This window comes from Furipterus horrens, unplaced genomic scaffold (assembly GCF_987537825.1).
Source record: "Furipterus horrens unplaced genomic scaffold, mFurHor1.1.pri manual_scaffold_9, whole genome shotgun sequence".
Classification (NCBI taxonomy): Eukaryota; Metazoa; Chordata; class Mammalia; order Chiroptera; family Furipteridae; genus Furipterus; species Furipterus horrens.
In genome coordinates, this window is record NW_028327179.1 from 85,342,403 (window position 1) to 85,355,400 (window position 12,998).

Below are 12,998 nucleotides of genomic sequence, written 5' to 3' on the forward strand. Positions count from 1 at the left end.
GGGCAAAAAAGTTTTTTCTGACTTGCCTAAAAACTAACAAAAAGTGTTCAATTCTGAGGTGAAGCAGTCAAGTCAATACTACTTTACATTTGTAAATGATAAAATATATTACATGTATAATTATATATATATATATACATATATATTTAATGGTTTATTTTTTTTAAATGCTTTTATGCTCATTACCTGGTTTGATTCAAATTCCTTAGCTAGGGACTAAGAAGGAATTCAAAGGTTGGGCAATAATATCGGTGTACTGTTAAAGGAATTTAAGCAGTAGGTAAGGTAGCAGGCTGAGGGCAGAGCTGGGAAGTGTAGCACCAGACAACTTCTAAGGCACCTTTTAATCCTAAAAATTTTTTTCTGAGGTATAATTATATCTAAAGAACACTAAGCTACTCAAGGAAAAAGGTGGAGCATGACATCCTAACAGCATACCAAGTTAAAGCTACAGGGGATTTCAGCAATTATCTAGTCAAATGTTTTTACCAAGCTCATTTTTAGTGTCTTGTGCTTGTTTCCCCCTCCGCGATAGGAACTGAGCTACTTCCTCCTGCTCCCATCTAATTCCCCTCCTCCTCCTCACTTATGAGGATATTCTGGCCCAAAATTTAACTTTGGGTTATGAATCATTAATCTATGTTCTTCACTTACCTCATTTCACACAGAAGAAAACAGTCAAGTGTTAGGTGACAAGACTAAGCAGTGAAGGGGATGAACAATAAAAGAAAGGGTTGCCCTTTGGAAGAACAGACCTGGTGGCTAGTCTGAACAGGTCATCCACAGTGTCAGGGTGATTCTGGAGCCCATTCTGCTGTTCTAGGAGCTGAAAGGTGGGGAAGCACAGTGCCTAAAACAGAAGTGACATTAAAACATGCTTGTATATAAATGCCACAGCATTCAGACTTGCTAAATATCACGACATATACAAAGGGAACAAAGAGGGGAAGCACAGACAAGAAAAGAAAAAGACTGACAAGAATAAGATCAAGAAAAGGAAGACAGAAATCTCTCTCAAAGTTGACATAATAGTTTCCACATATGAAATCCACATTTCAGAAAGGGTTGAAGGTACAGATCTTAGCTGATGAAAGTGGACAGATGTCATTTCAAAGCTTTAGAAGTTTCTGGGAATAAAAACTGCTTAGATATGGTCAGTCCACTAAGGGAGTATATGAAGTTTTAATAGTAATATGTAAAATAATAGATGAAGTTTTAAAGGGAAAGACATCTTGGGAAAAAGGAACATCATAATTTAACTCCCTAATATATCCCCCCTCACCCCACCATGACTAGGAGGGGAGGAAAGGCAGTGTATCAGGAGGCTTTTCCAATGCCCGCTCTTTACTCTGAGACCATTCCTGCTAAGCAAACTAGTTCATTGGCTGTTCCAGGCAAGAATTTAAAAATAGAACCATGCTTGAGCTTAGAGATCCTTCATTTTGAATCCATTTGCCCACCCCCCACCCCCCAAAACCCTATTTCTGGAGAGCATAAATTAGGGAGTAATGATCATTACATTTGTGTGGTCAATCTCTCTTTCTCCCAAGCAGGCCTGTCCAGAGAACTAGGAAGTTTCTACCTCCCTGTTATTAGGACATCAACATGCCTGGGGTAGAAACATAAAGAAGCAACAGAATTAAAGACATGGTAAAGAACACACCATCAGGCCTTTAGGCCCTCCAAGCCCAACACATCTCTACTCCCAAAAGAAAACATACCTGGAGCATGTCTAGTAATCCCTGCCGACAGCCCTCTTCCATGCCATACTCATCCACAAGGATACTGCCAAGGTACAGGAAACAGGAATGCTGATGTATGTGGTACACATTCACCATCTGCCAAGGGAAGAAGCAGTTAGTTCAGCTCTTTACCCCTAAACTTAGAAAGCTGTCTGGAGGAAGAAGTTTAGAAATAGACTGGTCTCTCCCCTTTCAGACAACACAGAAAAGCTTGTTGTCAACACTTTTTAAAACAAGGCTCAATTCCTCAATAATTTACAAGTATTCTATTTAGACTTATTTTAAGCCTTTGACCTTTTATCTTCCCAAAACAATGTTGTGAGTTGTACAATATTTCAAGCTAGAAGCTATTAAAGAACTTTTTAATCCAAGGTTTGTGTAATATTTATAAAACCACAGCATAGTATTCTCAAATTTTCTTACATCTAATGGTTGCTCTTATTTTTAAATTAGTATAACCATAGCAGAAACAAAAATACTAAATGACATCATTTTGGAGACTGTAAAAGCACTGTTTTATTTCTGAGTTGCTCCTAAAACCCTGTATTTAATCTTTTAAGTAAAAAAACCCAGTGTTTCCAATCAAGGTATCAGTCTCAAAAGAATAAAAATTTTTAACATAATATACACATTCAAATTAAATAATTTGTCTGGGATTTTTACCTACTAATCTCCAAAAATTAAGAGGCATCTATACATTCATCTATTTTTTAAAGTATATTTTATTGATTATGCTATTACAGTTGTCCCATTTTTTTCCCGCTTCACCCCCACTCTGCCTGATACCTCCCTTCTCTCCAGCAATCCCCTCCCACTTGGTTCATGTCCATGGATTGTGCATATAAATTCTTTGGCTTCACCCTTTCCTATATTATTAACACCCCCCTGTCTATTTTGTACCTACCAGTTACACTTCTTAAATCCCTGTACCTTTTTTCCCATTCTCCCCCTTCCCCCTCCCAGCTGATAACCCTCCAAATGATCTCCATACGGATGATTCTATTTCTGTTATAGATATTTGCTTAGTTTTTGTTTTTATAGATTCAGTTATTGATAGTTGTGAGTTTGTTGTCATTTTAATGTTCCTAGTTTTGATGTTTTTATTAATTAAGTCCCTTTAACATTTCATATATAAAGGCTTGGTGATGATAAACTCCTTTAGTTCTACTTTGTCTGGGGAGCACTTTATCCACCCTTCCGTTCTAAATGATAGCTTTGCTAGATAAGTAATCTAGGTTATAGGTCCTTGCTTTTCATCACTTTGAATACTTCTTGCCAGTCCCTTCTAGCCTACAAAGTTTCTTTTGAGAAATCAGTTGACAGTCTTATGGGAATGCCTTTGTACGTAATGCTCTGCTTTTCTCTTGTTGCTTCTAAGATTCTCTCTTTGCTCTGGCTGGTGTGTCCCAGGATGGTGAGTGACACCCTGCGAACCAAGAGGTCGCTGGTTCACAACCCATCAGGGCACAAGTCAGTTTTCAACTTCTTTCTCTTTCTCCTCTCCTTTCTGGCTCCTCTATGATTTGGATATTGGTAAGTTTGGAGATGTTCCAGAGGCTCTTTCTTTACTCTAGTCTTTTTTTTTCCTTCTTGCTGTTCTGACTGAACCCTTTTTCCTTCTCTGTGTTCCAAACTGCTGATGTGGATCTCAGCTTCTTCCCCTCCACTGTTGGTTCCCTGTGGATTCTTATTTCAGTTAATGCAACCTTCATTTCTATCTCGTTATTTTTTTTTTATGCTGTTGCAGTACCCAATGATTTCTCTGAGCATCCTGATAACCAGTGTTTTGAACTCTGCATCTGATAGATTGCTTATCTCTATTTCATTTAGTCCTTTTCCTTGGGTTTTTTTCTGTTCTTTCATTTGGGCCGTATTTCCTTGTCTACTCAATTTGGCAGCCTCCCTGTGTTTGTTTCAGCATATTAGGTAGAGTTGCTTTGACTTCCAATGTTAGTACTGAGTGTCCTATTGTAGAAAAGGCACCTGTAAATTCTGTGGAGTGGAGTCTTAGGTAGTCACTAAGGCAGGGCAGCCCATTTCATCCCTTTATGGCTCTGATAGGGAGGGCTCAGAGAGGGGTCAGTGCTGCTGCCTGGCCTCTGGAGATTGCCTGAGAGGAAGCTGTCTCCCCAACACTCACTCCTTTGCCTGTCACTTCACTTTCTCCCTTTCTCCCCATATGCCACTTGTGCCCTTCCATCTGTTGCCCTTGTGTTGAATCCCAGAGGAGTTCTAAGTCCATTGTGGACCCTTTAAGAGAAAGCTCTTTGAGAATCCCAGTTTCTTCCAAAAACCCAATCTCCACTGGTTTTTGCAGCCAGAAGTTATAGGGATTTATCTTCCTGGCACTGGGACCCTGGGCTGGGTGGTCTGGTCAGGGGCTAGGATGGCTCCCTCCTGGGGTATCCCTCCAGATTTTTATCCACCACGTGTGAATGTGGGGCTGCTCCTTGCGCTGCCTCGGCACCCCTCTCTACCCCTCCTACCTGTCTAGAAGAATGTGGCTTCTTTAAATCCTTGGTTGTTGGGACTCCCATACAGCTCAATTTCTAACAAATCTGGGTATTATTTGTTTTGTATTTAGTTGTAATTTTTTCTGTAGTTGTGTGCAGAAGCGAGGCGTGTTTACCTACGCCTCCATCTTGGCCAGAAGTCTTTGTCATATGGACTTTAAAACACACTTCCTATGTAAGGTGCTTTACTACTCTATTGGGTTGGTCACATACTTAATTAGCAGGAATACAAAAACAATATCAAAGTCATGGGATAACCTCCAACAGCAAAGGGACATTAAATCAAGTTATATTAGACCCAGAATGTATTGCACCAAAGAGGACCATTAACCAGAGGTGGACACAGCATATGCTGTTGTATTCAGGGTATAGAAAATCACTAATAATTAAAATTTTGTTAAAATAGATACCCATACAAACTTTAATACTTTAATTAAATCTACAATTTAAGGAGGCAAGGTCATGCAAGTGTCAACTGACCTTGCACTAGCATAACCCTGTCTGAGGGTGCTTCCTTAAGAGTGAAGCACCAAGGGCCAGAATTTAAGGTGGCACCTACCATCAGGGAGAATGTATGCCTACTTAAAATCTCTACCCTGTCCAGGTAGAATAGAGTCACTTCAGTTTGGGTGGGTGTCATCCAGCAGTTTTCCTCACAGCAGGAGTGCAAAATTTAAGAAGGTACTTGCTCGGAGTCCTGCAAATGCAGGACTGGCACTTGGCCTTGCCACTCTCAATTTTGCATGCATAGCACCTCACTCGCTTCAACCTAGTCCTGGCCCTGCTATGAGGTTAACATCAACACAAATGACTTAGTGAACTAAGCTACTGGTCATAGATGTCTCATATAGAGTAGTTTTAGATATAATCTTAGAAAACTTCATATAGTAACTGACATATCCATCTTGGTGCTTAAAAGAGTCAAATTTATATCTTGACAAATAAAGACATTTACATGAACTAACTATGGTCAAGACAGAAAAAAATTCCCTCTGGGCCAAAAAATAGTAAAGTTTGACCCACTACATTTTTCAAAAGGAAATTAATTAATGAATACTTAGCACTGGTATATAGAGCTGAGCATTAAAGTCATTCTCTTCTCCCAGTTTCACACTGGAATGTACAGTAGTCCCTCTCTATATCACAGTTCTCTTATCGCGGGATTTTTAAAAATATATTTAATTATTTATCATGGATTTTTCGCTATATCGTGGGCTTTTGCAGTACTATATACATATGTTGTTAAAGTTACAGAGGTTTAAGAGTGTAGAATATGTTTAAGAACATAAGTAGTGTTTATAAAAGTGTGGAAAAGGTTAATAAGGGAGTGGGAAAGGTTAGTAAGGGACTGGGAACGGTTTGTAAGTGTGTGGGAAGGGTTTATAAAGCCTTAAAATATATATAAATACTAAAATAAATGTAAGGTTCCTATTTCGCGGATTTTCACCTATCATGGGGGGGGGGGTCTAGTACATAATACCCGCAATAAGTGAGGGAATACTGTATTGCTATTTAGACTATCCCTATACAGAATAGATTATACAGGATGCTTCCCTTGTAAAACAACATACCTACCACAAACACCACTTATTTCTGTCAAGTTATTTTTTCATTTGCATTTAATAAACACAAAATGTTTCATCAGCAAAGTTTTTGTTCCAAACACTCTTATTTCAAATTCCGTACACTTTACATTTTCCTTCTCAGGAGAACTTACCTGTGTGACTAGTGGCTGCAGCAGGGCCGCAGATCCTTTGCCTACACAGCGAACAGCAAACCGCAGGCATCTGCAACAACGCTCTACAATCCGATTATCAGCCCGGTGCTTATTTAGAGTCTCAGATAAAACTGGCCATATCTGAATTAAAAGTGAAAGAGCACAAGGAAGAAAATAACAATCTAAAAGCTGAAAAAAATAGTTCCCAAGGTGGTAACATCTGATCTGGCTCTCAAATAATTTGGAAAAGACTTCTTTATAGGAATACACATGGTCTGATTCTGGTCAGTGGGTGTGTGCATATGTGCGGAGGAGATTCAACACAGTATCCATCACTAAAACCACTTCTTAAGAGAAGCACGACTTGTTAGAACCAGAAGGGGAGTAAGTTTAACTTCACTAAAAGACAAAGACAGACATTTTCTTAAGCTCTGAACTTCCTGATTTAGGATAGAAAGAATTAGTATGAGTTATAGAGGAAGAAATGTTTAAAGGCAATTCCAAGAAGTTGGAAGACCCTGAACAAAAGGACCAGAGTAAAGGAAACAGCATTCTTTGATAGAGTAGAACACTTGCACTTCTCCCATCCGAGTACTAATCAGGCCTTACCCTGCTAGCTTCCAAGATCAGACGAGATCGAGTATGTCCCTAGTGGTATGGCAGTAGACTGAAGAGTACTTCTCAAAACACACATATTGATCCTCACAGTACCCTCAGTGAAAAAAAGCATAATGGAAGTATGGGGAAACTAAAAGCCATGACGGTTAACTAGCTTTGTCAAAATTTTTTTGCTAGTATTAATCAGGCCTCCTAGCACCTCTAGGATTCACACAGTTAATCTCTCCCTACATCTCTGGCCTTTCAAAATTTCCCTATAGCTTGTTCTCTTAAAAAAAAAAAAAAAAAGTGTGTGCGCACGCGTACACACACACAAATCAAAAGTATTTATTTGGATGGGTCCATTCCTCTTTTCATTGGTATTTAAACCATATCAATAAATTCAATCTTCCCATGAACCTAGAAGAAAGTACCATCTCACTCTATTTACAGCATTGTAAAGGAAAGAGAAAGAAAGGCTTGTTCCATAGGTATCTGTTAACACTTACTTCTTGTATGACTTTTTGGCACGGATGAGTCTGTCCATTTTCCACAATGGGATTGGTATGTCTGCAGAAAGACAATGGCCCAAATTAGTGAAAGAAGACTAATTTCACTGAGGACCCAGAGTCCCGTCCCTGTTAGTTTACTTAGTATTAGTCTCACCAAATTAAAAAAACCAGATAGTGATGTTATTTTCAGGAGTCAAAAACATTTTCCTCTTATTCCATTTAAACAAAACACAAGCAAATAGTTTTGAAATCATCCTATCATTTATTGCCACCTTTAAGTCACTTCCACTAGAATACATAAACTCAATCTAACTCTGGATACATGGGCTGTGGAAATGGGGTACTACAACTATCCTTTTCATTTTTTTCCGTTGATAAACATAAATATGCAGTCTCTTCCAAATTGATAAAAATATATATACAGGTTGTCTGAACCCACCATGAGAAACCAAGTACTGCTCCATTCTCAGCATTGAAAGTCAAAAGCTTTAGGAACTCTAGTCTACCAGAGACATTTCCCATGATTCTAGTCTGAACCCAGTGATACATACAACACACAAACCCACCCACGATATGTCAAATACAACTATTTGTCTTATTCTAGAATCCACTAATTTGACGTAGAAAAAAAACAAAACTGTATGATTAACCACCAACCTCTTTAAAGGCAAAAAAATTCTTTAATTAGAAAATGTTCAACAGTAATTTATTTAAATCTACTTTTCTTCAAATCTGGGCAATTCCATCTATTGCAAACTTTCTTTCATTTACTGTGAAGTAAGGGTTATTGCTAATAGGCTCACAGAATGGCACATTAACAGGGCTTCTCCTTATTATACAAAGAAAGCAGGGCACCAACTCATAAAAAGATAACTGTTGACAAAAACTAAAAAGATGCCCTGGGCAGTGTGGCTCAGGTGGCTGCAGCATCGTCCTGTAACTGAAAGATTGCAGGTTTGATTCCTGGTCAGGGCACATGCCTAGGTTGCAGGCTTGTTCCCGGCCCAGGCATGAGCACATGCAGCCCCTGGTCCGGACACGTATGCTCCCTGGTCCAGGCATGTGTGGGAGGCAACCGATCTATGCTACTCTCTCACATTGATGTTTCTCTCTCCCTTCCTCTCTAAAATCTATGGAAAAAATGGCCTCTGGTGAGGATTAAAAATTAAAAAAAGAAAAACTAAAAGCAAAAATCAATGCCTATTTTAAGATTCCACATAGGCTTTTATGCAACTAGTACTCTGATATTCCAGTTATACTTCACAAATTATAAATTATGTAACTCAGTAAGGATCACTCTTTGAATATTGTCACTCCAATGTTTTTTTTTTTCCTTTGTTAATGTCTTTTTAAAAAATATTTTATTGATTATGCTGTAACAGTTGTCCCAATTTCCCCTTTTGCCCCCTCCACCCTGCATCCTCCACTACCTCCGGCAATCCTCCCACCTTAGTTCATTTCCATGGGTCATGAGTATAAGTTCCTTGGCTCCTCCATTCATCCCCATGGCTATTCTGTTTACTATCAATTTGTACTTCTTAATCCCTACAACTTTTACCCCATCTCCCCCCATCCCCACTCCCAAATGCTAACCATCGATCTCCATATCTATAATTGTTTGTGTTCTGCTTGTTTGCTTAGTTTAGATTCCACTGTTGATAGTTGTGAACTGTCATTTTAATGTTCATAGTTTTTATCTTCTTTTTCTTAAACAAGTCCCTTTAACATTTCATGTAATAATGGTTCAGTGATGATGAATTCCTTTAGCTTTACCTGCCCTTCCATTCTAAATGATAGCTTTGCTAGATAGAGTAATCTAGGTTGTAAGTCCTTGCTTTTCGTCACTTTGAATACTTCTTGCCTGCAAAGTTTCTTTTGAGACATCAGCTGACAATCTTATATGAGAACTCCTGTAAGTAACTATCTGCTTTTCTCTGGCTGTTTTTAAGATCCTCTCTTTATCTTTAACCTCTAGCATTTTAATTATAATGTGTCTTGATGTGGTCCTCTTTGCATCCCATCTTGTTTCAGGCTCTCTGTGCTTCCTGGACTTGCATGTTTATTTCCTTCACCAAATTAGGTAAGTTTTTTTTCATTATTTTTTCAAATCAGTTTTCAATTTCTTACTTTTTGTCTCCTTCTTCCAGCACTCCTATGATGTGAATGTTAGTGCATGTGAAATTGTTCCAGAGGCTCCTTAGCCTGCCCTCGATTTTTTGGATTCTTTTTTCTTTTTGCTGTTCTGATCGAATGTTTTTTTCTTCCCAATATTTCAAATTATTGATTTGATTCTCAGCTTCACCCACTCACTGTTAATTCCTTGTAAATTTTTATTTCAATTAGTGTAACTTTCATTTCTGATTGGATCATTTATACTCTGTTGAAACACCCACTGAGTTCCTTGAACATCCTAAGAACCATTGTTTTGAACTCTGAATATCATAGATTGCTTACCTCCATTTTGTTTTGTTTTGTTTTTTCTTAAGTTTTGCTATGTTCTTTCATTTGGGCCACATTTCTCTGTCTCCTCATTTTGGCAGCCTCCCTGCATTTGTTTCTATGTATTAGGAAGAGCTGCTTTGACTCCCTGTCTTAGTCTTAGTAGCATGGCCTAACGTAGAAAAGCCACTGTTAACCATCTGGGTAGGCCCGTAAAGTGGATGAGGGGAACCTTAGGTAACTGTCAGGGCGGGGCTTACCATGTGAACCAAGTTGATGGAGTCTCAGATATGGTGCTGCTGTACTGTGGCTCTGTGTTGGGGAGGGCTCAGAAAAGGAAAAATGGCCACTGCCTGGGTCTGAAGTTTTGTCTGGAAGGAAGCTGTCCCCCGGATCTTGCCATGATGCAAGACACTTCAGTTCCTCCCTGTATGCCACTGGTCCCCTTCAAGCTGCTGTCCCAGTGCTGGAGCCCAGAGGAAGTGAGTTTGTATTATTCCATTGCAGTCCCTTTCAGAGGAGAGGCCTGAGAATCCCAGTTTATTCCGCTGCCACAACCCTCACTGGTTTTACAGCCAGAAGTTATAGGGACTTATCTTCCTGACATGGGAACCCTAGGCTGGGTGGTCTGGTGAGGGGTTAGAATCCCTCCTTCCTGACATATCCCTCCTGATTTCTATCCATCGTATGTGGGTGTGGGACTAGGCAGTTCTGTGTCTCCACTCCTCCTACCCATTTGAATCAATGTGACTTCTTTAATATTTGGTTGTAGGACTTCCATATAGCTTGATTTTCTGACAGTTCTGAGTGATAGTCATTCTGTAGTTTACCTATGATTTTTGCTGTTGTTGTGTAAGGAGGTGAGCCATGTTTACCCCTCCATCTCCACTGGAAATCCTTTTATTAAAAAAAAATTTTTTTTTTACTTATTTTTAAAGAGAGGAGAAGGGAGGTAGAAAGAGAGGAAGTGAAAAGCCAATCGATTGCTTTCGTACACACTCTGACCGGGGATGGACCTGCAACCCAGGCATGTGTCCTAACCAGAAATCGAACCCATGACCTTTTGCTTTGCGTTAGGATGCCCAACCGAGCCACACCAATCAGGGTTAAAATTCTTTTTTAATCATTAGGCTCCTCTTGATTTCAAAGAAGGATTAATTTCACCTGGTCACTAAAGAGATTTCATTATCGTTTTGTACGCATACATTACAGAATGTGTCTGAAAGTGCGTGTGGTCCTTGAATAGCAAGCAGCAGCAGCAGCACCAGGGAACTTATTAAAAATGTGAACTCTTGGGTCCTACCCAAGATCCAATTAATCCAGACAATCTGGGGACCCAGTAATCTGTGTTTTGATAAGCCATACAGGTGACTCTGATACATGGAGAATCACTGATCTAAAGACCAGAAAAATTAATTACATTTTAAAGGGTCTTTTGACAAAGGTCTACCAAGAACAAATTCTTAGAAATTGCCTTTGCCCCAAGACTTCAGGCAATGGCCTAAATTAAGTCTCCTGACAAAGGAGATTACTTACAGGAGATAGTTGGAAGTCTGAGGAAAAAAAACACTTGCTTACTTTAATACATAAGGGTCTCATTTGTGCTTTTAACCCAAGACAGGCATCTGGAGCCTCCCTTCTTACCTAAATATTACTGCAAGACGATCTAAGAACACAGTGGGATCTGAGGATATGCCATTGCTGGGCTCCTGAGACAAGAGCTGAAGAGACAGACATTACAGATACAAACCTACAGTAAACACTGCAACATACAACTTTACACATCGACCTCTGTCTCAATCTCTGTTTATTTCTTGAAAGTTACTCAAATGGTGCAAACTTTTAATTCATATTGTCAACCTACTTTAATCCTTCTCACTACATACTGCCCAAAACTACATATTACTAAGATTTTAATATATAATCATTCTGGAGCAGAAAACATCATTTTTTCCCATTTACTTCTATTATGACTGAGACATTATATAAATTACAAATTAAAATACAGATTACATATATTATGTAATACATAATCTATATTATGTTCATGTTCCACTAGAGCTTTATAATATATTTTAAGAGATAAGGCAAGTTGCCCCTTATTCTTCTTTCCTAAAATTTCTTACATAGTTCCACCAGCATATCATTAAAGATAAACTTTAGAATCATACTGTCACATTCTCCTAAAAATCCTCTTGGTATGGTCACTGTTATTGCACTATAGATGTAATTTGAGAAGAACTGGCATCCTTCCATATTCTTCAAGGAAATTTGTTAACCTGAATGGTATTTTTCCCATTACATCTTCTAAATGATATTACTAATACAGTGAAACCTATTAATTTTTATGCTTATTTCATGTATGCAGCTCCTTTGATACACATACTAATTTTACTAACTTTTAGTTCATTCTCTTGGCTTTCCTAGGTAGATAAAAGATCAAATGTAAATAAATAATATTGTCTTTCCCTTTCTTAATTTGTTTCACTCTCTTACTTAATCGAACCTACCTTTTTCAATGCCATAACCTGTACAGAACATAGTTCACTAAGACATTCAGTAATCTTATCCAATGGTAATCTGGCTAGGACAAGTGCTGTTCCTGAAAGACAAAGGAAGATACAGATGAAGAAAATAAATTCTGAATTAATTCATTGGTCTATATCATGTGGTTAACTGAAAAGGCTGACTGGTCCTATTCTTTCAAAAAGATCAGCATTATTTTTTAAAATGCAATATTTTGTTATTGATGGTTGGCTTTTCTTTATAGCAGCCTACTAGTTTAAAGATGTTTAAGTATATCCCGCCCTCCAATTCTTCAAAGACTTAAAATCTCCGCAAAGCCAATACCAAAGCTATTTTTATACAGCATAGTACAATAGTTCTCAAACTTCTGTTTTAGTGGGTCAAGGAAAGACTTTATTTTTGATAAGTCCTGTAGACAATTCTTATCATCAGAAGTTGGGGAAATACAAATGTAATTTGTTTTTGAAAGAATGGGCTGAAATTAGAAATATAATTCTAATTCTGCCATAACAGACTACAGACTGGCTTAAAGTATTCTCTCTGGGCATCAGTTTCTTTATCTATAAAATGAGTGCTTTGAACAGAAAAGTAATAGTTAAGTTGGCCTTTAAAAAAAAAAAAAATAGCTGCAAAAGCCTCCCTCCTTACTTTTTCCCCAAATAAAATCTTAACTTGGAACTCTTATAAGATAGGATACCAAAAAAAAAAAAAAAAAAAGAAAAGGTAGTGAGGTTGAAGTGGGGCTAGAAGGCCAGGACCCTCCCACTTGGCCTTTCTCTCTTCACACTCTCCACCAACTGCTGAAGCGACTCCCCCAAACCCAAAGGATGATGTATTAGACTAGGTTTCTTCTAGGCCCAAAATCCCTCGACTATCTCTCATCTCCTGAAATTTCATTCAACAGAACAGTAATCAACCCATAAGTCTTCAAACATCAATTAAAAAACTGAAT

General features: G+C 38.3%; 1 protein-coding gene across 1 annotated transcript in view; it reads right to left on the reverse strand.

Annotated features, from left to right (window-relative positions):
- TNPO3 (transportin 3) overlaps positions 1 to 12,998 on the reverse strand; it is an 84,668-nt gene that overhangs the window by 20,128 nt on the left and 51,542 nt on the right. Inside the window, 6 exon segments of the mRNA XM_090287493.1 lie at positions 756 to 850; positions 1,722 to 1,838; positions 5,973 to 6,113; positions 7,079 to 7,139; positions 11,165 to 11,241; positions 12,031 to 12,122. Coding sequence (XP_090143619.1) covers positions 756 to 850; positions 1,722 to 1,838; positions 5,973 to 6,113; positions 7,079 to 7,139; positions 11,165 to 11,241; positions 12,031 to 12,122 — 583 coding nt within the window.